We start from the raw sequence: 27,067 nt of genomic DNA on the forward strand, positions 1-27,067 counted from the left end.
AAGCCGGAAAATTAAAGAAAATAAAATGAAAATGAATGAAAAAGAGCAATAAAATCAAATTGTAATGCAAAAGAAATAGGAGAAATGCAAAGAATTCAAATCAAAATAAAATGGAAAATTAAAGAAAATGAAATGAAAATGAATGAAAGGGAGCAATAAAACAAAAAATAAAAACGCAAAAGAAAAACAAAAACCGCAAAGAATTAAACCGGAAAATTAAAGAAAATAAAATGAATGAGAGAGAGCAATAAAATCAAATAGTAATGCAAAGGAAAAAGGAGAAGTGCGAAGAATTCAAATCAGAATAAAACGGAAAATTAAAGAAAATAAGATAAAAATGAAAATAAATGAAAAATAAAAAATCAAATAATAATGCCAAAGAAAAGCAAAAAACCGCAAAGAATTCAAACAAAAATAAAACCCAAAAGAAAACAGAAGGAAATAATACAAGTCAATGAAAAATTGAAATAAAAAGGAAACAAAACCCCAAAACAAATGGAAATAAAAAAAAAAATTAAAAAGTAAAACAAACCCCGCAAAATAGTATGAAGAAACAAATGAAAAAATTAAAATAAAATAAACGAATGAAAAAATAAAATACGATTTAAAAATTAAAAGTCATGATGAAAAGAACCAGGAAAATTAAGAAGTAGAAGAAAGAAGGGAGAACCGTGAGGTCCTTCCCGCCCCCCCCCCCCCGCAGCACAACCACCACGCAGCCCCGGGGGGCCGACACCCCCCCCCCCCCGCAGGTGTTTCTCAGCCCCCAGCCCGCGGGACCCACGCCCCCCCCCACGCCCCCCCAGGACCAGCACTGAGGGGTCACCGAGCTCCCCCCCCCCCGCCCCGGCCCGTTTTGGGGTTCCCCGGTTACCTCGCCGGGCCTGATCCTGCGGCTCGGGCGGGCGGGCGGCTGCCCCGGGGGGGGAGCGGCAGGGCTGCGGGGCGGGGGGGGGGCGGCCCGTTTGGGGAGCAGTGCCACGGGGGGAGGGAGCGGCGGAGGGAGCAAGGCTTGGCGCCGGGGTGAAGGGCGAGCAGCGAGGAGGAGAAGGAGGAGGAGGACGAAGGGGGAGGAAGGCTCCGGCTGCAGCCCGGCCAGAGGGGCTGAGCCCAGGGGTGGGGACGGGGCCAGGAGCCGGGGAACAAGGGGACCCGCTCGGGGCGGGGGGGGCCGGAGCCGCCATTCGGCCAGGCACACGCCAGGTTACCCCTGCTGCAAAATGTCCACAAACACCGTAAAAAAGCCAAAAAAAAAAAATAATAATTGTAAAACGGAGGAAAAAAATAAAAAGAGCAGAAGCGGTGGTGGCGGGGGGACAGGGGAGAGCGGCGGGGGAGCCCTCGTCGTGCCAAAGCCCCCCCCGGCCTCGTCCCACCACACCAGGATCTGGCCCCACGGCACGACCCCCCCGGGGCTGCCACCCCCACCCACGGGTGCACCCCGGGGCGTGGCACGGCTCGCAGGCGGCTGCAAAGCTCAGCTTCCCTTTTGGGGGCACAAAAGTGGAATTGAGGTGCTTTCTCCCACCTGGCCCACGCAAACTAAAGCTGGACACAGACCTCAGGCAGAGGAAGGGCTCGGGGAACGCTGGGCTCCTTTAGGCTTTTCCTTGCACCTTCCTTGCACCGCCAGCCCAAATTTCGCTACAGCCCAGCGACACCCACTGCGAGCCGGCAAGGGACCCGCAGGAAAAATCCCCGAAGGCCGCACGGTTCCCACGGGGCCGGCAGGACGGGGATGTTGCGGTGGCCGCGGGGATGCTGAGCATCCTCTCCTCCCACTGCTCCCGGGATGCTGCTCCTCTCCCAGGGATGCTGAGCATCCTCTCCTCCCACTGCCTCTGGTGCTGCAGTGGGGTTGTTTTGCTGCTGGATTCACACCTGGGGAAGATGCCCGGGTTGGGGACACGGAGGTGCCGGTGGCCTTACCTTGTCCGCTCGGCTCCTGGGGGGAAGCCAAAGCTGGTGGGAGGTGGGGAAGGGGTAGCTGAAATATCCGGCGATTGCTCAGGAATGGGTGAGTGGGGGGTGGCGGGGAGCTCGGCGGGCGGCGCGGGGGGCTGAGCGGCCGGTGGGGTGGAAGACGTCTTGCGCACCACTGAGGTGCCTCGGCGAGCCACCCACGAGGTGTCCATCACCCTGACGCCCATGCTGGAGGGACACAGAGACAGGCTTTTAGCACCCACCTGGCAGGAGGGGACTGCTGGCACCGCGTCGCGGCTTCTTTAGGGTGCCTGGTCCCTAAAAATGCCTTTTCCATCGGGAAGCTGCTGGGAATGAACCTCCATGGCAATAGGGCAGGAGTGGCTGTGGGATGCGCTTGTGTCACCCACCGGCCACCTCTCCCTTCCCCAGGTACCAGCAGGCACCAGCACCCTCCCAGCATCCTCCCAGCAACCACCCAGCATCCTCCCAGCACTGCTGCAGACGATACAGTACCTTTGGATTTTCCTAAGGCTGCATGAGCAGAAACACACGATTATTAGTGCAAAAAACCCCTAAAACTCAACAGTGCACAGGGTGCAACGCCTGCTGCTCAAAAAAGGAGCTGTGAGGTTAAGGGCTTCGAAAGAGGGGGCAGGAGGGGCACGGCGGGGACCAGGCTACACTGTGATGGGGAGAGCTCAGGATGATTTTTCGAGATGGGGAGAGCCCTGGGGACATTTTTGGGGGATGGGGAAAGCCCTGGGGGTGTTTTCTGGAGCCGACCTGACTGGCTGCAGTCCCTGTGAGGTGGCACTCTGGGGGAGACATGCACAGGCTGGGAGCGGGGAGCTTTTGCCCGGAGCAGAGCCCACACACTTTGGGGACACCCAGGCACCTGACCCCATCGTGGCACAGCCCCCGGGCCACATCATGGGCCACCCCACTCACATCTCCAGCAGGCTGGGGGAAGGCATCAAACCTGGGCTCACCTGAGCACCCCCAAGAGCCCAGCATGGAGAGCAGCAGGTCCTCCCACCCCAGGAACACCCAACCTCCACCAGCTCAGTGTCACAAACCCCCGCAGGATGATGGCAATGCCACCACCTCCCTCTCCCCAAACCCTGGCACTGCAAAGACCCTACCCATCCTTCTTGTAAAACTCCAGCATCATGTTGTCCGTGGCCACGCTGAGGGGCCGCCGTGCCTGGTCGTGCTGCCGGCGGTCCGCGTGGTCCATGTCCGGGGAGGGCATGGAGCTGTAGTTGGCGTTGTGGTTGACGTGCATGGGGCTGCCGTAGTTGCCTGTCACATTGAACTCGATGTCTGGGACAGGGAGGAAGGAGAAGGGGGAGGACATGGGGTTGTGTGTCCTCAGCGAGGGGTGGGATGGGGCATTGGCACTGCAGGAATGCTCAGAGGGTCCCGGAGTGGCTGGGTTGGGCTCACTGCTGTGATGAGTCTTGCCAGATCTCTGCCTGAGCTCCCCCGCCCCGGTCCAAGGCAAGTGGAGGAGGCCAGCAAAATAAATATGGGACCTCAGCACCCCATTCCCCAGGGCGGACCGGGAGGTCCCACAAAGCCCATCCCACCCCACCATGGCTGTGGGGCACAGCCTACCTCCGGGGAAGAACCAGTCAGCATGCTGGATGAGCGGCTCGATGATCCCCACGATCTGCAGCGAGACAGTCGTCATCATCTCCGTCATGTTCCTGCAAGGCGGCGGGCAGCGGCTCAGCAACGCCACCGCCGCCCGGCCTTATTCTTAGACGGATTTTGGCCCTGGACCTCCCTTACCCCCTTCCCCAGCATCCCTCTGCCATGCTCGCTTTCCACCCGGATACATTACCCATCCGCCTGCGGCCAGAGGAGGTTGGGCCCCAGCACGATGGCCACGTTGCTCGGAGTCATTTTATTCGTGTCCTGGTACTCAGTCAGCTTAGCCAGGAATTTAATCAGGTACCTGGAAAGCAGGGCCAAGCCGTGTCGGTGTATCGGGATCCCACCCTCTCCGTCCCCTCCCCGGGTCCTCCTGGCCCCGGGCTCACCTGATGTTGTTGTAGTTGGCTTTGGGCAGCTTCTCGCAGGCACTCCAGAGAGCCTGCAGCCGCTTCTCCTGCTCCGGGATGCTGCGGGGAGGCGGGCAAGAGGGTTATCTCCCCTCCCCACCCCAGGGCTTTCCACCCCACCAGCTCTGCCCTCGGGGACCCTGTGAGACCCTCAGGCTGCTGCCAATATTATATAAGTAAATTAACCCCAAAAGCCTGGCCAAAATGAGAAGGAAACCTTTTGGCGGCAGGTTGGATGCTGGTCCTCTCTCCACCTCTGTGCAGCCCCCCCGAGGTTTGTGTTTTGGGGATGTGTTTGCTTTGGAAGGGGAAATTACTGCAAACAGCCCCCCAAAACAACAGCCTGCTCCCCCCCCCGTGCCACCCTTGGGGACCATCCTCTCCAGCAAGCCACCGCCACATCCCTGCCGTGCTCCAACGTTCCCAGGGCAGGTAGGGGACGTGGTCAGACCTTTATTCAGGCACCACCGAGGTGGTTCCCACCCCAAAAGGAGATGCTCCTTCTCCCACCTCCCTCTGCCTGACATCCCCCTACCCCAAACACCTCCCATGGTGGAGCAGGCAGGCTGCTGCCACCTCAGCTGGCCCAATCCTGCTGGGTTTGGGGGTTCCACGGTGCAGAGCACACCAGCAACGCAGGTGGGAGCTCCCTCGGCCAGCTGTTCCCCTGGGGTTTGCACACCTGTCCAGAAATGGCACCAATGCCCGGCACCCAAGGGCTTGTTGAAAGATGTTGGGTGCTCTGGACCACACTGGAGACATCAGGGTCAGGGGACATCAGCACCACCCTCACTGCTGGGACCCATGATTCTCAAGGATTATCACGGGAACCCTCCTGGCTCTCAGACCCTGGAGGCAACACCCCAAATGCTGTGATCCACGTCAGAAATAACTCATGACCCCCCAAACCATCCTTGGGGACCCAAGATGCCACCATCTGTGCCACAGAGGAATGGGGGGGATGCTCCAAACTCACTTGGAGGCCTGGATCCACTCCTCGTACAGCTCGAACGTCATGAGTGGCTCTGGCAGCTCTCGCAGGTAGGACTTGAGGGCTCCTGTGGCACACAAGGGACACGGGGCTCAGCACCGCAAGAGGTGCCACCAGGCACAGAGCCATTTCCCTCCTCAGCATTTTGACTCGCATCCCTGCCAACCTCCCCACCGATACACCCCAAAGCACCCATTAGTCCCTCCAGCTTGGTGAAGCCCGTACCATCCCCTGACCCCCAGCAACCACCTTGCCACCTCCACCTAGTTCCTCCTAGCACCTCCCCAATTCCTTCCACCATTTTTGCCTCCATCAAGTGTTCACCCAGCTCTCCATCACTCGTTTTTGCCTAGGACATTCACAGCTCCTTGTGCCAGGAAAAGGTTCCCACTGCAGTCAATAGGAAACCAGGGTCCAATCCTGCGCTCGCCAGAGAGCCCAGCCCAGGAGGGGAGCAGCTGATGGGCATTTAACCCCAATTAATGGTTAATAGCAGCCCCACGGGTTTGGATCTGTGCTTGGAGAGGATCTTCACCCCAGAAGAGGTAGAGAGACGATGGCAAGCTTGATGATAACATGTGTGAATCTTCCTGACTGCTCCCTGCTCCTGCAGAGCCTCTCTTGATCAGCATCACCCACATTAGTGTCACCAGGGCCCTCCCACCACCTTGGATTATGATTGCATCCCTGCTTTCTTCCTTGCTTGTGACTAAAAGTGCTGCTTGAGCCTTTGGCCGGGGAGGGGACATGTGGGTCGAGGTTTGTGCTCCTTGGTGGATGGCAACTCCTAAATGCCCCCACTTCCACCAAACGCTGTATTTCTGCACCTGCATTTGTCACCCTGTATATTCTGTCTTTGCTTTTCAAAGGCTTTGGGGCAAATCACAGAAGGGTTGAGGTTGGAAGGGACCTCTGGAGGTCATCTGTTCCAACTCCTGCTCCAGCAGGACCACCAGAGCTGGTTGCCCATGACGGTGTCCTGATGGCTTTTGAGTATCTCGAAGGATGGAGACTTCACCACCTCCTTGGGCAACCTGTGCCAGTGCTCAGTCACCCACACAGTGACAAAGTGTCTCCTGATGTTTAGAGGGAACCTCCTGTGTTCCAGTTTGTGCCCGTTGCCTCCGGTCCTGACACTGGCTACCACTTCAAAGAGCTCTGTCTTCTTTGCACCCTCCCTGCAGGTATTTTTATCCATTGATGAGGTTTCCCTGAACCCTCTCCTCTCCAGGCTGAACAGTCCCAGCTCCTTCAGCCTTTCCTCCTAGGAAAGATGCTCCAGGCCCTTCATCATCTTCACAGCCCTTCACTGGGCTCTCTCCAGTATGTCCATGTCTCTCTTGTAGTGCCCAGGACTGGAAGGATCACCTCCCGTGACCTGCTGGCATCACTCCTCCCAGTGCACCCCAGGACACCATTTGCCTTCAGCGTGCCACAAGGGCATGTTGCTGGTTCATGGTCAGCTTGGTGGCTACCAGGACCCCCAGGGCCATCTCTGCCAAGCTGCTTTCCAGCTGGGTGGCCCCAGCATGTCCTGGTGCCTGGGGCTGTTCCTCCCCAGGGGTAGGACTTGGCCTTCCCCTTGCTGAACTTCACGAGGGGAAGGAATGAGGGAACTTCTCAGCCCATTTCTCCAGCCTGTCCAGGTCCCTCTGGATGGCAGCACGACCCTCTGGTGCACCAGCCACTGCTCCCAGTTTGGTGTCCTCTGCCAACTTGCTGAGGGTGCACCCTGCCCCATCATCCACGTCATTAATGAAGGTGTTAACCAGGATCGGACCCACTATTGACCCCTGGACTACACCACTAGTTACCGGCCTCCAGCTAGACTTCGTGCCACTGATGACCACCCTCCGGGTGCCCACGGTTGGTGCGTGGGAGCTGGATGGGCCATCCCGCACACCACCAACTCCCCTGCCCCGAGGCAGCCTCTACCTGCGATGGCGTGTGGGTCGGCCGAGTACTCCTGCACGTCCACCACGCAGCAGTCCAGGGCGGCCTTGAGCTTCTTCAGCTTGGAGGCCGAGGGAGCCACTCGGAAGAGACCCTTCACAGAGGACACGGGAGAGCGTCAGACAAGCTTTGGGGCCGGCGATGTGCCCAAAGCCCCCCCAGTTCCTCGTCCCTGTCCTGGAGGCACCCACGTCCCCTTCCATCATGCCCAACCAGGGGTGGCAGGACGTGGGACCCACCTCCTCCTGCATGCCGCACTCCAGCAGCATCGTCACGCACGCCTCGACGGGGAAGGCGATCTCCCGCCCGCTGACGGCCAGGTGCTCCTCCAAAGGCTTCCCGAAGGAGGGCTTCTCCATCCACGCCTCTGTGATGGGCAGAGGGGGTGAGAGGAGGGGGAGGACATGGCGGGGACGGTGCCGGGTCCGGCATCCCCTCCCCGAAAGGCCCTTGGATCACAATGTTTTGGCAGCAAAATATTCCATTTGGGTGTTGCTAAAATAACAGGACCCCGCACTTCTGTCCTGGGCAGCTTGGGAAGTGCTTTTTAAAGATGAAATCCAAACAAAATGTTTTCCAATCATCACACGGGACATTTCAAAGGGGCTGGATAACATTTTCCGGGGGGAGCAATCACGGGCAAACCTTTGCAATATATTCCCCCTTCTTCCATCACAGTTTGAGGCAGGAATATGTTGTGGGATCAAGAGAAAAAAATAAAATACAAATCACTCCCTGCCCCGCTGTAGCGATGGCAACACCTCGAGCCCTGCCCCGGGGAATGCGCTGCTCTCGGGGCCATCGCGCTGGGCTTTCCCCCACCTCGGTCTCCCAGCCCAGCTCCTACGGAGGTTGCACACCGCAAAGCAAAGCCTCAAGACCCCCCCCCCCACCTTGGTGCTGGGTTCCCGCCCCCGGTGCTGCGCTCAATGGGGATATTCCAGCAGGTTTCCCCCCCTCCTCCATGAAGCTGGCCGGATCCTGCCCCTCGTGACCACGTGGGATGGGGATGCCCTCCCCAGCGCTGGGGCAGGCGGGATGCAGACGGGGTGAGCAAAGGGAGGATGCTCAGCCACAAACCCAGCACCACGCTGCGGGGTCACGCCGGAGCCGGCTCCTTGCTGTGGCAAAGCCCCACATGGCTCTGGCATGACGCAGAGTCCTCGGCATTGCATGCAGGAGCGGGACAGACCCCGCGGCCACTTACCCTGCTGGGCTTTAATTTGAGGCAGGACATTCTGCAAAAGCGCTAAGGATTTCCGATGGTACTCTGCCTGCACCTCGATCAGCTGGGAGGGAGAGACGGCACCGGCTGTCACCGCTACGGCCGGGGATGGGGACAGCGGAGTCCCGTGGGGATGGGTGGCACTTACGGTTTGAAAATAGTTTGCATAGTCTACTTCTTTGGCCACAAAATTGTACATGTCAGCCGAGAGCTGGTCCTGCGGAGAGCGGAGGATTAGTCACCATCCCACTCGTGCTGCCCTGATGCCACCATGATGGGCCTTTCGGAGGCCACTGGGAAGGACCAGCTTGGTCACACCAGGAGCCAACAAGCAACATGCTACATTGCAGCACCCGCTTGATATGTGCTTGGGATGTCGAATATACAGCAGCACCACGGGGGTTTGCTCTCTGCTGCCATGCAAATGGTTCCACCCTCGCCCCCCCCTCCTTCCAGAGCCCACTATTAGCTGGCACCTTGCAACAAGCTCTCTGGAAGCGAGAGTTACTTGGAAACAACCTATCAGCCAAAGGCTGCACATCCCAGCGGGCTGAACGGCACAAATCCAGGCCAAATTAAACCCCAAGTTTGCCCGTCCCTGCCCCGTGCTGCATTGCAAGTGGCTCATTAACCACAGGGCAGCAAAGCAGCGCGCACGGCTTGGCTGCCGCGGGTAGCATCCTGACCGCTCGGTGCGGACCAGGCTGACGGAGCATCGGGTGCTTCTTGCTCTGAATTGCAACGAGCCCCTCAGTACCAGGACACGTGTCTCTCTGTCCTCACGCTCGCAAAACAGACATTGCTGCTTCCCCAATTGCTCCTTTTGGAAAATCCCCTTGGATAACTCAACTGGAGGAAAACCAGCAGGCTTTTAAAATGTTGCGAGCACATCCCGGTTGCAATATCCACCATCGGTACGGTGAATATACCGGGGGTCAGCTCCTGGCCCAGCTGGTTTGTTGGGAATTGCTGGGTGTGTGGGGCTGCCATGCTCTAAGATGGGGGGCGGCAGCATGAGTTTGAGACCGGATTTTAAAGGCTACACAGGTTCTGGTTGTGTCCCTGGAGAAAAGAGCCAGGATTTGAGACACACACTCAGCTCCAGCTCCTGCCCAAAACCTATAGTGCAAGGTTCACTCAGCCCTTTGCATTTTCTGCCTCTGGAGAATTTAAAGCCATGCAAAATTGCCTGTGGACTTCATTGCTGAATGCCACAGCCCGTGATGAAGGTTCTGGGAGCAACATCCCCCCTTGCTCAGACACTTTTCTCACCCAACATGACCAGCTGGGTGGGTCATGCTCCTGAGGGATGGTGGGGGGTGACATGGCTGGGTGGTACGCACGGGCTTGGCATGTGCCGGCGCTTCCCGCAGGTCTCTGTGCCAGGGATGGGTTTACTTGGTGCTGAGCTTGCTGGCTTCTGCCAGGATGGGTTCCCTGGGAACGGGATGCTCTCCGGCTCCAGCAGGATATGGAGGATGGGGATAGGGGAACTGGGGACGTCCTGCTTGGCTGGTGAGCATCACCCACTGCCACCAGGCTGCGCTTGGGCACGGGGACCAGCTGGAGGAGTGTTTATCACAGGCAATGGGGTAAGAAGAGGGTGAAGAACGGGGTAAGAGGAAAGGCTGCAGGTTTTCGATGGTGCCTGGGATGTCAAGGTCCCCCCTCCCCAGCGATCCCCCGGGACCCCCGAGTACCCTGCAGATCTCCACTCTGTTGGCCGCCTCCTCCATCTCCTCCCTGAGAGCATCGGCTTTGGCACCTGAGGGCTGCAGGTTGCTGGCCAAACCCGAGGACTTCGCGGACTGCTGCCACCTGCAGAGAGAGGGCAGAGCTGTCACGGGGAGGGATGGGGACGCGCACAGAGCAGTGGCTGGATCCCAGTGGACTTGGAGGGCAGCCCAGGGACTTCCCTCAGCCAAGCCCACCATGGTCCCCAGGGCTGAGCACCATGGAGATGGTCCCAACCCAGGCTGGGATGCAGCATCCACTCCAAACCCTGAACATCCCCAGTCCCCACAATCGGCTGCACACACCAGGCTATAATTAAGAAATTATTTTCAGCAGGAGAACGACCCTCATCCAGGTGGCAGGAGAGAGGAAGGCAATGGGAGAGCCTGGATATGGCGTTGGGGACTACAGACACGTGCCAAACCTCTCTGCAGGGCGATGTGTGGGGCTTGGCCAACTCAACGGCCTCAGGCAAAACCCAAAGCGCAGCCTGCCGGGTCCCACCACAGCGTCTGGGACACAGGATGATCCCCAGGGTCATCCCAGCTCCACCCCAGCACTACTCTACAGTGGTAGGAGCACCTGGCTCTTTGCAATCACATAAGAACTCAGAAAGATAGGGAGAAGAGGAAAACAATAAAGATTTGTGCCAGGAAAAAATACTCCTTTCTGCAGAGGGCAGGCAAGGAAAAGGGCAGATTCTGCAGACAAGCAGAAATTGTGGGTCATTGCAGAGCTTGACTTCAAGGCACACAGTGACATGGCTGAGACTTATTGTCCCAAGTGAGCCACAGTACCAGGGCTCTGGAACGTGTCCTCCACACTGCTACCTATCACTTGGGAATTTTTATTTTTTACAAAGCAGCTTTGAAGCCACTCCCTACCGTGTCCTGGAGGAGTCCATGTCCAGCACGAGCTTCGCCAAGTGCTTCCTTTGCTTTTGGATATTTGGGATTTCCACCTGCAAGCCGGGTGGATAAGGATGCAACTCCTTATTTTAACATCATTAGGGAGATGGGACAGCTCGTCCCTCCTCTGTGTCCCCATGTGGGCTGTGCCACCCCCTGCCAGCCCCGACTGCAGAACCCACATCCCTGAGAGGAGCATCCTTGGGGGATCAAAGCTCCCTGCATTAGGGAACTGGATGAAGGCAGGAAAAGGGCTTTTGGGGATGGCAATGCAAAGCCTCCCATGAACGGGCACCATTTGCCAAAGGATTTGGTAACAGCTGAAAGCCCTGAACACCAGCAGTGTGATAAGGCTCTTGTTTCTGCTGGGGAAGATAAAATCAGAACCAAGGCCAGGACATTTTGCTAGATGTAAAAAGGCGGAAAAAAACCCCGGGTAAAATTGAAAACCAAAGTTGGCAGCAGTGGGGAAAAGGAGGAAAAAAAAAATCCCAAACAACAACGGTATGTGTTTGGAGCTTGTAAAATGGGTGAGAAATGAGCATGTTAACACCTCTGCATTCAGGAAAGGCAGAAAAGAGCAAGAGCAGCGAGAGCGGGCAAAGGAGCCTGGCAGGACCACGGCCCCAGCAGCCAGCCCAGCTGCACGTGCAAATACCGCCTGCCAATTAAAGCAATTAGCAAACATCTCAAAGACGGAAGGTCCCTCGCAGGGGCCGGGAACCAAATACGCCGCCTAAGCGGTGAAACCCTGCTTTCCTCCAGGGCTTGTTTCAGCTGTGAGTCCCCGGCACGGTGACACCCCAACGTCCCCGCTCACCTCAGCCAGCACGAAGAGGGGCTCGATGACGTCCCTCTCCACCTGCAGCTCGAAGTGGATGAGCTCCTGAGCCAGCTTGTCCTCTGCCTCTCCGCACAGCCGCAGCATCTTCCTGCAAGGGTACCGGCAGGGCTGGGCACCGGGGGGCTGGGGGGGAGCCACGGGCAGCCATCCTGCACCCACGGGGGTAGGCGATGGTCACCCAAAACCCCTGGGGGTCTCAGCAGCGGCGTGGGGCAGCCGTTCCCTGGCAGAGGGCTGGAGGGAGGGTGGCAGCCCGGGGACTGTGGGCACTCCGGGTGTCAGGAAAATCTCATTCCCTAACTATTGTACCAATTATAGTCTGAAATTGTATGGACTTTCTGAAGAGAGGGATACAGTTTACATTGTACACTGCGTGACTGAAGGACCCCAGCTCATCACAAGGAGAATAATAAGGGAAACCCCTGGACTACTGACATCACGCGAGGATCCCAGCCCTTCCGACACCACTGTGAACCCCACCGCCGTTATCTGGCATCATAGATAAGGAACTGCAGCAATTCCCGGCAGCGGCATCCTGGCATCCCTGCAGCATCCCGGCAGTGGCAGAGCGCCCGGGGAGACCCGGCCCCCCCTTACCCCAGCAGGGAGTCATCCCCCAGCACAGCCGATCCCTCCATCAAGCACTGCGCCAGCGTCGTCAGTGGCAGCTTCTTCTGCAAAGAGAGGGCTGCGTTTCCCACCCCGCCGCCGCCGGCAGCCCGCCCGGCATCCTCAGAGCCCTGCCAAAGCCTCACCGAGCGCTTGTCGGCGTCCACGCCTTGCTGGCCCTGCAGACATGCCGTCAGCTTCTTGTGGGTGCTGTGGGAGACCTGCTTCACCAGCTCCAGACGCTTCTCCACCTGCGGATGCAGTGGTGCCCATCACCAGGGTATCCCGCCTGGTCCCGCACCCACCATGCAGGGACCTGAGGCACTTCTCACTTTTCAGTGAAAGCAAGTTTAATTGCCGCTGCAAGGGATGCAACAGTCCCGGAGCCCAACCCCTTCCCAGGGCAGGGATGCATGAAGCAAGAGAAGGTTTCACCAGGCTGGTGCTGCCCCATCTTAACCCCCCGAGCAAGGCTGAGGGCTGGATCCAGACCAGCCTCCAAAGCCCTTGTGTCCCTGGGTGAGGGCAGGAGGTGTCTGGCCCCAGCTGAGCCCTGCCACAAACCAAACTGGCTGATACTCTAACCTGGGGCTGAAGATTCCCTTATTTGCCTCTGCATTGATTAAATTAAGCAGTTCATCCCAAAACTCAGCGAGATGAGTCATTAAATGTAAGCAACCAAGATCTGCTGAAAACCAAAGCTCAGAGATGCAGGGAAAACACGGACATCTCAAAATTTGGGGAAATAATCTGGAAAAAGAGAAATATTCCCTAAATCTGAAAATCTTGTGAAATTATCTGGGGAAAAAAAAGAAATACTCCCTGCCTGGGAGAAGCGCTAAGCCTGCAGTGAGCCTGTGAGGCAGGAGGCATCTCACGGGAGCCTGGTACTCAAGCTGAGCTGCCCTTCACCACTATTATAATATATATATAACTAATAATATACATATATATATATGTATTTAAAAAAAATAGATCTCCATGATGCTTGGCTGAGGTAGAACAGATTCTGCCATCCCTGCAACATATACATGTTCCTTTCAACATATACACAGACATATACACATATACACATATACGTGTGTGTATATATATTAATTATGTATATAAAAATTATACAAATTATATATATACACACACACACACATGTCCGTGTATATGTTGAAAGGAAGGGGTACGATGTTCAGAAGGGCACGTATGTGGGTGCACACCCATCTACATGAGCCAAACTGGAGGCAATTAGATACAACGCTGGGAAGGGTTTGGGTTTGGGTTCCCCACCAACCCTGGAGACAGACCCCCATGAACTTGACTGGGAGACACCCACACGAGGTGGCACCGACCATCCTCCCCACTGAATTATCTCCAAAAGGTGTAAAAATCACCCGTGCAATGCCAGGTGTGCCCTCAACGGTGCTGGCACAGATGCTACCTAGTGCTGGGATGTCACTGGACAGCTCTAAGAGCAGGGTCTTGGTCTCAGTGCCAAGGGGCCATGGAGACCTCAGAGCTTGCAAGGAGGAACACCAGAAGTTAAACTAGAAAGAAAAAAGGTTCATTATTGATGTTCCCTCTGGCTGCTGGTGGCGGGGAACCCTCAGCTCCCCTCCGGCCCATCCTACCGGGGCTGCCCATCCCCGGGGACAGCGGAGCACGTCACCGCCACACCCTGCCCGTCCCTGCCACCAGCACTGGCAGTGAAAAAAGGGAAAAAAACCCCAAATCCCGAAGGCTGGAGACTGACTCGCAGGGGTGCATACTGCAAGGATGGCGCTGTTGAACAGCAAACAAACCCACCAACACCCCAGGGGCCTGCACGGCCGCTTCCACCAGCGATTTCTCACTGGTGCCAGTGCAAAAGGATTAACTGATGCAGGCAGCTGCCCTCTGTGCCCAGCAGGGATGTTTGCAAACAGCTTCATTTCACTCTCTTCCAGCACAGTGTCCTTACTTCCTCACTCAAACCCTGCTCGGATTTTTGGCTAACACACGGCTCTTGCTAAAGCCTGATGTGTGCAGGGAGCAGCGTCATTAGGGGCAAGTGAGGGCAACATGTAGGCAGGACACGGTGGCCAGAAAGAGCTAAAGGTCACTCTGCAGCCACTGTCACCTGCAGGTTGTTGCCTCCTGCCACCAGCATCCTTGTACACCAGTTCTCTGGCTGTTTCTGCAGAATCTGCTAACTGAGAGCAATGGCACAGACCAAATTCCCAAGCTGGAAGGTATAAATACATCAGCTTACACCCGAAAGAGGTTTTGAAGCGGCTCCAACAGCAGCCGGACTGGCTGACGCCAGGGGATGCCCGCACTGTGATGGAGGAGGAGCTGGGCAGCTGTTTTGCTCCTCAGTGCCCAAGTGTGACGATTTAGAGAATGTGTGAGTTAGAAACCTTATGAATTCAGTGATGGATTTGTGAATTTACGTCCCTTTGCTGGCAATTCCTCAGCCGCTTCCCTCCCTGGGGCGTGCAGGAAGCCCTGCTCTGGGAGCAAAAAGCACCAAGATGAGATGTCCCCAAGAGACTGTGACCCTAGCATCACAGCCGATGCTCCAAGGCACCACGTGAGGTTTTTGGCTCAAGGCTCTTTTGCTGAAGTTGTCCAACCCATCAGCTTTGGGGACTGTCCCCTGCTGTCACGTGGCCTGTCCCCAGGGCAGGTTTTGCAGCAGAGAGGGGAGATGCAGGTGTCCGCAATCCGGCTGGCCGTATCAGGTTGCCATCCTGGCGGAGACGAGACTGGATCCGATTCCAGCTGACCTGAAAACCAGGCTGGGAAAGGGCTGGGAGGGTGCACGGGAGGGAGACGATGCCGCTTCCCACGCTTCCAACCCTCTCCTCCTCCTCCCAGCCCGTCTCATCACCGCAGGACACCGCGGCACCAACCGGCACGGAGCTGCTGCTGCCACATCCAGCACCCATGGGTGGGTGCCTGGGCACCCACAGGCACCCTGGGTGTGGATCAGACCAGCTGCAGAGGACCTCACCTGCAGGAGATCTTCGCTCAAAACCTCTGTCTTCTCAGCCCTGCAAGACAAGAAAGAACATAAAGTGCTGGCGAAGGGTCAGGCACATGTGGCAGAGACAGGGCTGAACATGCTCTTCCATCGGGATGCAGCTGGTGATTTAAGGCTCCCTGGTCCCACCAGCCATTGCCTCATCTCCTAAATAAGCAAAGGATGGAGCATCTTCATGGCTCGCTGTGAGCGTGCCATGTCCCACACCAATTTAGGGTCCTGGTCTCCCCCTTATTTCTCCATTATCCACAGCAAAACAGGGACGCTAAATTCCCAGGAGGATGTGGGCAGTGCTGCGCAGGGAGGCGGTGCGTCTATGCAAGAAAGCAGCTCCCTGGGCCGTGCCGGGCTCTGGCACACCCTCAGTGCCGTGGATTTCAAGGACACAACCCGTCCGCACGACTGAGCCTCCTCGGTCCGACGCAGCCGACTGAATCTGCAGCGGCAGCTGCTGCCCGCGGCTTCGCTGTAACCCTCCCCGCTGCTCGTCGGAGCCGGATTTACCGCTCCAGAGCGCGTGTCATCTGCTGTCTTTGCTAGCGAGGAGCGCCGGGGATGCAGAAGGAGACACAAACCCGCTGCAAGACCCTCCTCAGCCACGCAAGGACCCACAGCATCCCTGCCTGCAAAGCCCCTGTGGCCACTCCTCGCCAGATCTGCTCAGGCTTATTTAAACCATCACACTCTGGATCATTTATTCATTTTCTTCAGGGTTTTTTTACAACTTCAGTGCATCATCTCTCTTTGAAAAATGACCTCCTTCAAGATGCGCGTGGGCAGAGTTGTGATTTAGCCAATTAGTCCCTAAAGGTTTGTTAACAACAAAAGCTCAGTGCCCTTATCCTTCTTAAAAAAATACCTTTATTGCTTGAGCCCTGGTTGCTTTCTGCTATCCAAGCTGGTTTCTCAGCTTTGAGAGACTGAGTGAAGTACTGAAAAAGCAGAAATAAGGAATAAGCACCGGCAGAGCAAGGTTCAAAGAGCAAGCATGGCATGGCAGCAGCACCGGCTAGGGCAGGGCTTGATCTATGGGTTCATCTGCAAATACACCATGTCCAAAGACTTTTAAAAAGTGCAAATTAACTGCATTAAATCTGGTTTGTGTATGAAAGTTGTCCCAGTGTCTGATTTAAGTTGGTTTTAAAAACAAAAAAACTCCCAACCCTATTTAATTTTTAAAAAAGGGGATTTAAATGAATGCATTATAATATCTTCTATATGAAATGCAAGTGATGTGCTGGTCACCCGGGAGCAAGGGCTCCTCAGGTTGTCCTCCTCTTCTCCAAATCACCTTCGCTATCATTTTTGGACAGGGTTGGAAACGCTGGAGAATTAGCACAAACAGGGAAGAAAGCAACAAATATCCACCAGCACAGACACAACAGCCGTCCCCGCTTCCCTGCCCTGGCTCAGGATATATTTAGCATCCCAAAGGAGAAGGAGGTGGCAGAGATGCAGGCGAGCATCATGCACTCATGTGCAGGCACCGGCGGTGTACATCCCTGCCGCTCACTGTGCACCCCAGAAATCATCTCCAAACTTTAAAAAAAGGTTGGAGGAGAAAGAAGTCCCTCCTGTCCTTGTACCATTGGGAAAACGCTCCCCCCAAAATGACGTTTTTAGGGTGTTTTCTCCTCTTCCAGCCAGGCTGATAGATGAGTTTTGCACACCCCATGGTCCCATGCTAGCAGGTCTCTCTCCCAGCAGCCACAAACCAACATGTGCTACGCTCTGACGTGCATTTGGGAAGCAGAAAATGATGTTTCAAACAGGATAACAAAAATCTGGCCTTGCTCTGCTTTTAAGCATAGCCTCAGCACAAGAAACTTCAGTGGCTTTAACAGAAAGCATCCCCCAGCCACAGCTCTGGCACAGACACCCACACCAGCCCTGCCACATCCTGGGATGCTTAAGCAGGTAGGAGACCCTGCCAGTGACTAATTTGGCTTTAAAAAGGAGGGGGGGAAAGGCTGCAGCATTTTATGTATAGGAATAAGCAAAGAGGCTGTTGGGAGTCGCTCGACACAGCTGCCCCGGGATGCAGCAGAGTGATGGGCACGCCGTGGGAGCACGGGTTTCCCCACCTGGCATTGGCATCTGTGGGAGCTAGGATGCTTTCTCCTCATTTCTGGCTTGCAATCGGGATGGGGGTCTCTGTGTGGCCTTGGAGACACACTGCAGCCGCCGGTGGTGGCACAGGCATGTGGCAGGGTTGCGGCGGACTGGCGTCGCTCATGGTGGTGGGAGCCAGGTACCACCACGTCCTGCCAGCGCCGAGTGCAGGCACCCTGCTCCCACACCTTGGCTTGCAGAATGGGGTAAAACGCATCCCCAGAAGCCACCACAGGGTGTTTTTGCAAAGCCAAAGCAGGGGACAAGTCTCCTGCCTCAGGACACCTGGACTCTACAGGTGATGCCACCAGCAGCCACAGCAAAGAGCTCCCGCAGGAGAGCCCAGTCCCGTGGATGTACCGGGGCAGCAACCCGGCTGCAGCTCCATCAAATGTGGTTTATCAGCTCCAAGTGGGACAGATCCTGCTCCTGTACATATGCACAGTCCTGCTGACAATGTGGGTCTGCTGCTGTCCTGCCACCCCACCTAAAGCTCCTTATTAATTTTCAGAATGCACCAAAAAAATACAAATAATTCCCCTTGTCTCTGCACTTGCTCCCACTGGCAAATTATATCCACGAGCGCGAGAACCAAGCGGCACCTCCAAACCCACAGAAAGCCCAGCCCAAGCCGCTCCACATGGCCATTTTACATGTAAAGACTAAAAAATAACATCATCCTACTCCACTGACATCGCATTGCATTACAGCTCTGTGCTGCTAATGCCACCAGGAAAAATCCCATTATATCCGTTATGTTTCTAAAGTCTCAGCCTAAAGTTAATACGGTTTTACAGGAGCTTATATGGTTTTATGAGCCATCCTGTGAACCTGCAGCAAGAAATGCTTCGTGGCAAAATGCACATCCTGCCAGGGAGCAGCCAGGAAGATGGACGCTCTCCTGTACGCCCCGGGCTCCATCGTGCCTGGGGGGTACTTTTTGGGTTCTGCGCCCTTGTTGGCACTCAGAGATGCTCCAGCAGACCCTGGTGCCCCAATGCCACCTCCCCGGTACCCAGGGGTTTCCCCAGGGCACTCAGCGGGGACGGAGAAATATTATGCTGCTGCCTTTTCTGGGAGTGGGATGGCAGCACCTCTCTCAGGATCTTGGCAAAGCATCTTCAGCAGGCTCAGCCCTGAGCATCTCCGCTCACCCTTTCCTCTTCAACAAACATTTTTGGTTTGTGCTTTCTTCTCCCTCCCCATATCGTGCTCCAATTAGCATGCCACTTGAGGACGGGTGTGGGTCCCCATGCCTCCCCAAGCTCTCTTGCCTTGGCTTTCCATCCCCAGAGAGAACCGCTTGCCAAAACCCCTGGGATTCAGTAGCCCCAGTTCCCAGTTTGCTCTCAAGCGCTTAGTTCAGACCATGTGGAACATTGGAGCCCAGACCATAAAGATGCTTCCAAAACCGCAGCCCTACAGAAATCCATTAACAGCATCAAGAGGAACCAGTTTGGATGCGACCGATGCTGGAAAACTTGTCTGGCTCCAGCAGAGATTCTCTCCCTGTTCCAGCCTGGCATCTTGCTCCCATCCAAGCAATCCCCCAGGTCCTCCAGTCCATCCCCAGCACCCCCCAGTTCAGCCCCAGCACTGACCCCATCCATCCCCATCATCCCCCAGCCCCTCTTGGCACCCCCTAGTTCCTGCCCAGTGCCCCCAATCCACCCCAGCACCCCCACCCCCTCCTGGCACCCCCAGTCCCCCTCCTTGCTCCACTGCTGGTTCCGTACAAGCAGTCAGAGCCGAGCCGTGATGAAGCTGCCTGAGGGGGTCGCACAGACCCCGAATTCCGCCTCTGCCATAGCAGTGACGGCCGTCCCAAGCCCAGGGGACCCCCAGGACCTGCTCCCTGCCCGTGCTGCTCCAGCCGCATGCGGGAGGCAGCCGAGCTCCTGCCTGCACAAATCCCATCTCCTTCCCAAATCACCATTGTGCCTGAAGGAATTCCTGGGGGTGCCAGGGCCCCCGTGGTGGGGGGGCAGAGGGACACAGGCTCCTGCACCCTGGAGCAGCTGGGGGACTACATCATCTCCCCCTTCCTCACGCCCTGTCAGGGTTCAGGGCCCATCTGTGCTTAGCCCATAATACCTGACACATGAACAATCCTCAAGGGTCTGACACGTGCAGCAGAGCCCCGGGAAGCGGCTATCCAGTGGCTGGAGCATCCCATGGCCCAACCACCAGAGCAGGCAACTGGTGGCACCAGCAAAGCATCTCCTCTACGCACCAGTTTAAGCCAGTATCAGCTTTCAGCAATTCTCTTCACCCATTCATTTTTACGTGCGTCTTTCTATCCCCATGTCTCACAAAGCGGATGCAGCCAGGGTTCCCACGCTCGGACATGACCTGTCCCAGGGAACCAGAGACAGTGGTTTTTGCTCATGCAAGGTGGCCTCAGCAAACAACAGCACCCAAAAGACCGGTGCAGGGACCCCCCAATTTCCCTGACTTGTCCCTAATCCCCCCAGACTTCATGCCTTACAAGTTACATGCATCCTGCGGGAGCATCCCTTGGAGAGGCAGCCAGGATTACCGGCTTTCAACACTTCCTTTCATCTTTCCTTTAGGCAAATAAAAACCCACTCCTCCCCTTCCCCTCCAGATTTCCACCCCGGAGCTGATTTTCTCAGCACAAATCCAGGCAATCTGCAGCCTCAATCAGCACCCAGACACTCGCATCCCTGCAAACAACTGGGAGAAAAGGCACAATTAATATGGAGAGTTAAAAGCAAATGAGCACAAGATGCAGCTACAACTTGGTCGGGTGTTTGCTTCTGCAAAAACTAATTGCTGCCGGCAGAAATCAACACCAATCAAGCAAACCAAGTTGATTTCCAAATAAACCCTATGGCTTCCAGTGCCTTGATGTGAGGAGCTACAGCAAAGCCAGTGCTTCCCTGGAGCATCTCCTGATGCCAGACATCTCCATCTGGCTGGACCATCCATCATCAGCGCCTGCCCCATGTCCCCACCGCTGTCCCCCTCTGATGCTCAAACCACCCAAGACAAGGAGCCCTTGGCCTTGCATTTGACCCTGCGCCAGCAAAACTCAAAGCACAACGATGATTTCCTGACAGTATTCTCTCTGAACGGGAAAACCATCACGACTGGCTGGCAGGCAGCGCTTCACCCAGTGTGGGGATGGGCAGGGGCAAGGATTCGTCTCTGGAGGCAGAGCATGTCCGTGATGCCCTGAGGACCCCCTTGCCCACACCTCCTGCCCAAAATACCCCTTTCAACCCCATCCCTGGCCATCCCCTCGCTGCAGTATGCCCATAAATATTTCATCCCTATTTAATTACTGACACCGGCCGGTTCCCCTGATTTCTGTTTGCTCCAGCCTAAAAATAGCCTCCTGGCCGAGCGCAGGCAGAGGGAGGCACAAATACCCAGCCAAGGCCATCCCCTGCCAGCAGTCTTGACTCCCACGGATGGGTCTGCTTTGCCATCCCACATGGGCTCGGGGAGGGTGCCCGGCTCCATCCCGGTCCTGCCTGCATCTCCCTCCGGTGCTGCCGCACGTGCCTGGGGGCTGGTACCCATGGGAAAATTCAAGGTCCTCGAGCCCCCAAAGCTCAAAGGTGAGGTCGGTAAGGTGAGGTTCAACCATGCAACTCAGATAAGGTGCTGAGCATCTGTCATGTGTGCTGGAGGGAGGAGAAAGCTTCTCAGATCTCATCCAGACAACCCCTGGAAGCACTGGGCATCGCGGTTCAGGCTGGATGCTGGTCCAAGGACCACGCCGTCCCCAGCTTCTGCTGTCACCTGAGCATTCCTCGCCACTGCATCCCCAGGGACACGCAGCCCGACGGCTTGTAACCAGGATCCGGCTGAGGCCAAACGGAGCTGCGGATTTTTCCCGGTGCCTTCTTAGCCAGCAAGAAGCAAAACATCAAATATTTATATCCTCAAATCGCTGCTCAAATGCCCCAGGGAGATGACTCCGAGTTGCAACATCCAGCGAGACACGGTGAGATGGCCCCGCCAGTGCCTCCTCCAGTGCATCCTGGGCTCATCCTGCCGCAGTGGGTGACCCGGAGTGACGGTCCCCATGTCCCAAACCCGCAGCTAAGGGCAGTGATGCCCACCCAGCGGGCCTGGTACCAGGGCTCAGGCCCCAGCAGCTCACCCGCCTTCAGCTCAGCCAGGCTGGAAAAGTGGGATGAAATGAGTGGGGAAGGCTGGTCCAGCTTTCCTCCGTCCTTCTGCCTACTGCTGGGAAAACCAAAGGAATCAAAGCAAAATGGGAGAACAGAGTTTTAAAGACAGGAAAGCCTCTTTTCCTCATCTCCTGTCCCTTTCCTGGTTCTGAGCTCTCTCCATCGGCATCCCTTCGGCAAGGGATACACAGGGCCCTTTGCTCCTCGCTCCCAGCACATCCCTATCAGAGGAACCCCCCGCCCCGGGGTTGCGTCCTGACCACGCTTCGGTCCTGATTTGAAAATCATGGAGAAGTCCCTGCAAAGCGCAGGGCCCCGAGGCTGCTGGACGCGGGGACAAAACCTTCAGCCTGCTCCATGAATATTTCAGTTTGTCAGCGCTGCCGCCTTGCGAGGAGGATAAAAATATCCCCAGGGTTGCAGGGATGCTGCCGGCACCATCTGAGGGGCGCGGCATCGCTTGGCAAAGCCAAAATCCCAGGGGGGTCTGCCAACAGCGAGCCACCGGAACCTCAAAGTGCAGACGTGGAACCCGGCTATTTAAAGCATGTTGTTCCCTCCTGCAAATCCCATCGGAAAAATCCCAGGTGGTGCTTTTATTCCCTCCGTTCTTATTTCATACACACAGAATAAAACGTCCTTATTTCTTGCAGAATATTGTTGCTGCACAGAGAATAAAACCTCGGTGTTTAAAGGCTTTATATTTCTGTGCAGACTTTCTGGTGCTTGGAAGAGCATCTGCCCCGAAAGCCACCAAAGCGATGTCCAGCCCAAAATGCCACCGCTGTCCCCTGGGATGGGGCATACATCTTGGGATGCTCAGAAAGGACCAGGAGGAAAAAACCAATCCCCCCAAGCTGACACTGTCCTCCCCGGAGTCCCCCCAGTTCCCCTGCTGTGCCATTCGGGAACCCAGCCGTGCCATTCTGCAGGCGGCTACGAGTGCCTGTTTTATTCCCAATGGAGAAAAACCCATATTGAACCAATTCTGGAAAATTCACAGAGCTGTTTTGGCTGCCTGAGCGAGTGTTGTGGCATGTTTGTGGCTATCATCCTGTGACCTCGAGGTGAGGGCACGAGTTCCCGCTGGCTCAGCCGCTGATGAAATGGATAAATAAATAAAAATAAAAAAAAAAGCGCTTTGCAGAAAGCATCTTCAAAATGTTTTACAGCCACTTATTGATTTCTCTTCCCTTTTTCCACCCTGTGGAGATGAATATTATGGCCCCTTACAGACTGGGTGCAGTTATTCTCCTGAAGGTTGGGTACCAAGCGCAGGTCTGGGCTGGGATGAGCATCCCCAGTTCTTTCTATCTGTCTAGTGAAATGACCTAAATAAAATAAATAAAAAATAAAACGAAACAAAACAAAACAAATAACGTGCTCAGGGCACAGCAGAGCGTGGTCTGTGCTGGTTGGCCCCGTCACACTCACAGACCGGGCACCCCAGTGCCTGCAGGTACTGCTGCCCTCCCCAGGGAACCCAGCAGGTCCCCGCTCGCCCCCAACATCGCAAGCAGAGCTGCAAAGGAATGCAACAGCCCTGGGAAAAGGAGCTGAAGATGTATTTGGAAAGGTAAGGAAACGTACTCAGCATCCTCGCCTAACCCCTGACCCTGACCCTAACCCTAACCTTGACCCTAACCCTAATCCTGACCCTAACCCTAACGTTGACCCTGACCCTGACCCATCCCTGCCCGCTCCCCATGCGGGTCAGCCCCAGCAGCATGCTCCCCCCCCACGAGTGCCAGCTGCGGCCACCTCGCAGGGACAAAGGGCTGCCCCTGCCTGTCCCCTGCCTGTCCCCTGCCGGGGTACTTCTGGCAGCTGCTGGCAGACCCACGGATGGGGTTTTCCCCTTCGGCTGCCTTTTTCTTCCCTTTTTTTTTTAAGGAAAACACACCACCGAAAGCAGGAAAAGCCACCAGGGGCTGGGACCCCCCCCACTGCACCTCCCTCTGCACACCCTGCGGGGTGGCCGGGGAGATGTCACCGCTGTCCCCCCTGGTCCCACGGGGCCACCCCCACAGCAGCGGGATCTTCTGGCCAGGTGCTGCTGGCAGGAGTGACACCAGCTGGATGCCACCACTGCCACCGCCACACACAAACTGTCCCCAATGCCCCCGTCTCCCCCCAAGGGACAACCTCCACGTGCAGCGCAGACCCCAGCCCTGGGGCAGCATCCGGCCCAGCGATGCCCAGTCCCGGACTCGGGGGTGCTGGCACTGCAGGGTGATGGTGGCCCACTGGGGCTTGGTGATGAGCAGGAGGGGACAGCCCTCAGACCGCAGAGGGTTACGGTGCATATACCCTGGTGAGCGTCTCCCAGGGGAGACAAAACACCAGGTTTCTATTATCATTCCTTATTTCCACTTATTATTCCTTATTTCCATTTATTATTCCTCATTTCCATTTATTATTCCTTATTGCCATGTATTATTCTTCATTTCCATTTATTATTCCTTATTGCCATTAATTATTCCTCATTTCCATTTATTATGCCCTATTTCCATTTATTATTCCCTATTTCCATTTATTATGCCCTATTTCCATCTATTATTCCTTATTTCCATCTATTATTCCTTATTTCCATCTATTATTCCTTATTTCCAGCTGGCTGGAGAGGGCTACTCAGGGCTCCACCGTGGGGAAGAGGGATAAAACATCAGCCCACACTTGAGATGGGGGACCAAAGGGGCCAGGTCGAGGAAGGGGATGGTCCCCAAGCTCCTGCTGAGCCCTGCAGAGGCTCCAGCCGCCCTGTCCCAGCGCTAAGCAAAGAGGGGGCCACAACCCCCTCCCCCGTTAAACCCAAAGAGCCTGGCAGCACAGGCAGCTCTGCAGGCAGCAGACGTGCTGGGGTATACCGATGGAGCCTCCCAGCTGCCCATCATGAGCCGGCGTCGCAGCGAGCCCCTAAGAGGATTAGGGGTTTAGCAGCTCCAAGCCCCGCGGCCGCCATCCCCGCTCCCCAGGCTGCGAATCGGGCGCTGCGGGGAGCCCAGCATGGCCCCGCGCTCCCGGGGGATGTGGGAAGGAGGATGCTCGCCTTGTCAGCAGCACCATTTTGAAGCCAGGCGTGCGTGCGGTGCCCGGCTCACGTCTCCCACGCGGTGGTGGTGGGACCTGGGGACACCCCTCCCCTGCAGCCGCCCAGCTGCGGGTGGGAGATGTGTCAAACCTTCTCGGTGCATCCGGAGAGCAAACCCGGCCCGGCGCAGATGCGAGAAAATCACACGCTCTGTCCTCAAAACAGCCTCCTCCTGCTGCTTTCTCAACGGAGGCAAGCACCAGTCTCCCAGCAATCCCGCACCGCGTTCCTGCACCGCGTTTCCTGTACCGTGTTCCCGCACCGCATTCCCGCGCCGCGTCCCCTGTGCCACGCTCCCACACCACGCTCTTGTACCGCACTCCCACACTGCGCTCCCACCCCACGTTCCTACACCGCACTCCCACACCGCACTCCCGCACCACGTTCTTGCACCACATTCCTGCACCGCGTTCCTGCACCGTGCTCCCGCACCACGTTCCCACGCCACGCTCCTGCACCACGTTCTTGCAGCGTGTTCCTGCACCGCGTTCCCACACCGCACTCCTCTACCAGATTCCCACACCGCTCTCCCACGCCACGTTCCTGCGGCACGCTCCCAAACCCCATTCCCGCACCGCATTCTTGCACCGCGTTCCTGCCACCGTGCTCCCACTTCACGCTCCTCTGCGCCACTCCCACACCGCGCTCGCTCCCGCACCATGTTCCTGCATCATGCTCCCGCACCGGATTCCTGCGGCACGCTCCCCAACTGTGGTCCAGCGTATGCTTACACCACGTTCCTGCCGCCACATTCCCGCACCGCGCTCCCGCACAGCCGCCACAGCCCCAAGACGGTGCCCTGCTGCCATCCCGGCCCTGTGCCCGTATTCCGGGGCCGTGCGGCAGCACCGCGGCCGAGGCAGGAGCCGTCGCCACCGACCACCTCCAGCCCGGCCGAGGACCCAGAGCCGGTGGGGCGATCCCCATCACCATGGGGGACGTGGCGAGGGGGGACGTGGGGGATGCCAGTGGAAGTCCAAGCCCTCGGCTCCGGGAGGGGATGCTGAGCCCAACGCCCCGGCCGTGCCGGTGCCAGTGCCCCAGCGCCGTGTTGGGAAGGAAAAAATACAACCCCCCCCCATCCCAAGCTGCAAAATCTCCGGGAATTACACAACAGCCACCACCAAACCCCGGGCCCGGCCGTGCGTCGGTGCGCATGGGCATCCCCGCAGGCACGGCCCCTCCACCCGCGCCCCGACGTGTCCCCCTGCACCCTGCCTGCTCCCCTTCCCCACAGCCAGCCGGGGCCACCCACGGGTGCTGGGGGGCAGCAGGCCAGTGGGGCACCCCACAGCATGGGGGCTGGGGTGCCTGGACAGCGGGTGTCTGCGTGGCCCGGCCCTGGGACACAGGGAACGGGCAGGGGCAGGGGGGCAGGCAGGGTGAGGGCAGGGGCAGGCAGGGAAATAGCGGACGAAGGGGGCAGGGGAAAGGGTGCAGGCAGGGGTTAAGGAGCAGGCAGGGTGCAGGCTGGGGCTGTGGGCAGGGGAGAATGCAGGGAACGGGCAGGGAGGAGGCAAGGTGTGGGCACCGGGGCAGCGGGGCAGGTAGGACGCAGGCAGCGGGGCAGGCAGGGAGCGGGCACGGTGTGGGCAGAGGGGTGGTGGGGGCGCAGCCACGGGACAGGCAGGGTGCGGGCAGCGGGGCAAGGGGCAGCGGGAAGGCGGAGGGCTGGGAGCACAGGCAGCGGGGCAGGCAGGCTGCAAGCTGGGGAGCCGGGGCAGCCGGGTGGGCAGGAACAGGGGCAACAGGCAGAGGGCAGGGAGCAGGCGGGGTAGAGGAAGGGAGCGGGAGCAGTGGGGCTGGCAGGGGGCAGCCAAGTAGGCGGGCAGGGGGTGGGCAGGGGCAGCGGGGCAGGCAGGGAGCGGGCAGGGAGCGGGATGAGAGCAGTGAGGCAGGCAGGGGAGCAGGCGGGGAGCAGGGGCGGTGGGGCGGGCAGGGAGCGGGCAGGGTTGCGGGATCGGGGCTGTGAGGCGGGCAGGGCCCGTCCCCATCCCTACCTGCCCACGGTCTGGTTGGCGAGCTGGCGCATGCGGTTGAATTGCTTCTTCATGGTGGCGGCAGCGCGGGCGCCCCTTTACGCGGGCAGGGCGGGCGGGCAGCGGGGGGCCGCGGGCCGCCCCTCCCGCATCCTCGCCCGGCGCGCAGTCAGGCCGGGCCGAGCCGAACCGGGCCGGGCCGAACCGGGCCGGGCCGAACCGGGCCGAGCCGAGCCGAGCCGAGCCGAGCCGGGCCGGGCCAGGCCGGGCCGAGCGGGCCCGCCGCCCCTGCGCGGCTCCGCGCCTCCGCCTGCGCGGGCCCCGCCGCGCTCCGCGCCCCCCGCCCCGCTCCGCTCCGCTCCGCGCCGCACCGCCCCGCACCGCCCCCGGCCGCGGCGGCGATGGGAAATGTAGTCCGGGGCCGCCCGCCCCGGCGGGCTCTGCCGG

At 57.5% G+C, this 27,067-nt stretch overlaps 1 protein-coding gene across 1 annotated transcript in view; it reads right to left on the reverse strand.

Moving 5' to 3' along the window:
- ARHGAP44 (Rho GTPase activating protein 44) overlaps positions 1-26,762 on the reverse strand; it is a 29,902-nt gene extending 3,140 nt beyond the window's left edge. The window contains exons 1-17 of the mRNA XM_075043937.1: positions 26,642-26,762; positions 15,243-15,282; positions 12,403-12,507; positions 12,245-12,321; positions 11,624-11,735; positions 10,780-10,856; positions 9,862-9,979; positions 8,310-8,378; positions 8,144-8,225; positions 7,176-7,303; positions 6,919-7,030; positions 4,969-5,050; positions 3,972-4,052; positions 3,773-3,886; positions 3,544-3,635; positions 3,069-3,249; positions 1,930-2,151 (exon numbers count right to left, since the gene is read on the reverse strand). Coding sequence (XP_074900038.1) covers positions 1,930-2,151; positions 3,069-3,249; positions 3,544-3,635; positions 3,773-3,886; positions 3,972-4,052; positions 4,969-5,050; positions 6,919-7,030; positions 7,176-7,303; positions 8,144-8,225; positions 8,310-8,378; positions 9,862-9,979; positions 10,780-10,856; positions 11,624-11,735; positions 12,245-12,321; positions 12,403-12,507; positions 15,243-15,282; positions 26,642-26,694 — 1,745 coding nt within the window. The 5' untranslated portion in view covers positions 26,695-26,762. The remainder of the gene's footprint in view (positions 1-1,929; positions 2,152-3,068; positions 3,250-3,543; positions 3,636-3,772; positions 3,887-3,971; positions 4,053-4,968; positions 5,051-6,918; positions 7,031-7,175; positions 7,304-8,143; positions 8,226-8,309; positions 8,379-9,861; positions 9,980-10,779; positions 10,857-11,623; positions 11,736-12,244; positions 12,322-12,402; positions 12,508-15,242; positions 15,283-26,641) is intronic.
- Between the last annotated feature and the right edge of the window lie 305 nt (positions 26,763-27,067).

The sequence above is a fragment of the Buteo buteo genome, chromosome 13, assembly GCF_964188355.1.
Source record: "Buteo buteo chromosome 13, bButBut1.hap1.1, whole genome shotgun sequence".
In the NCBI taxonomy this organism is placed as follows: domain Eukaryota; kingdom Metazoa; phylum Chordata; class Aves; order Accipitriformes; family Accipitridae; genus Buteo; species Buteo buteo.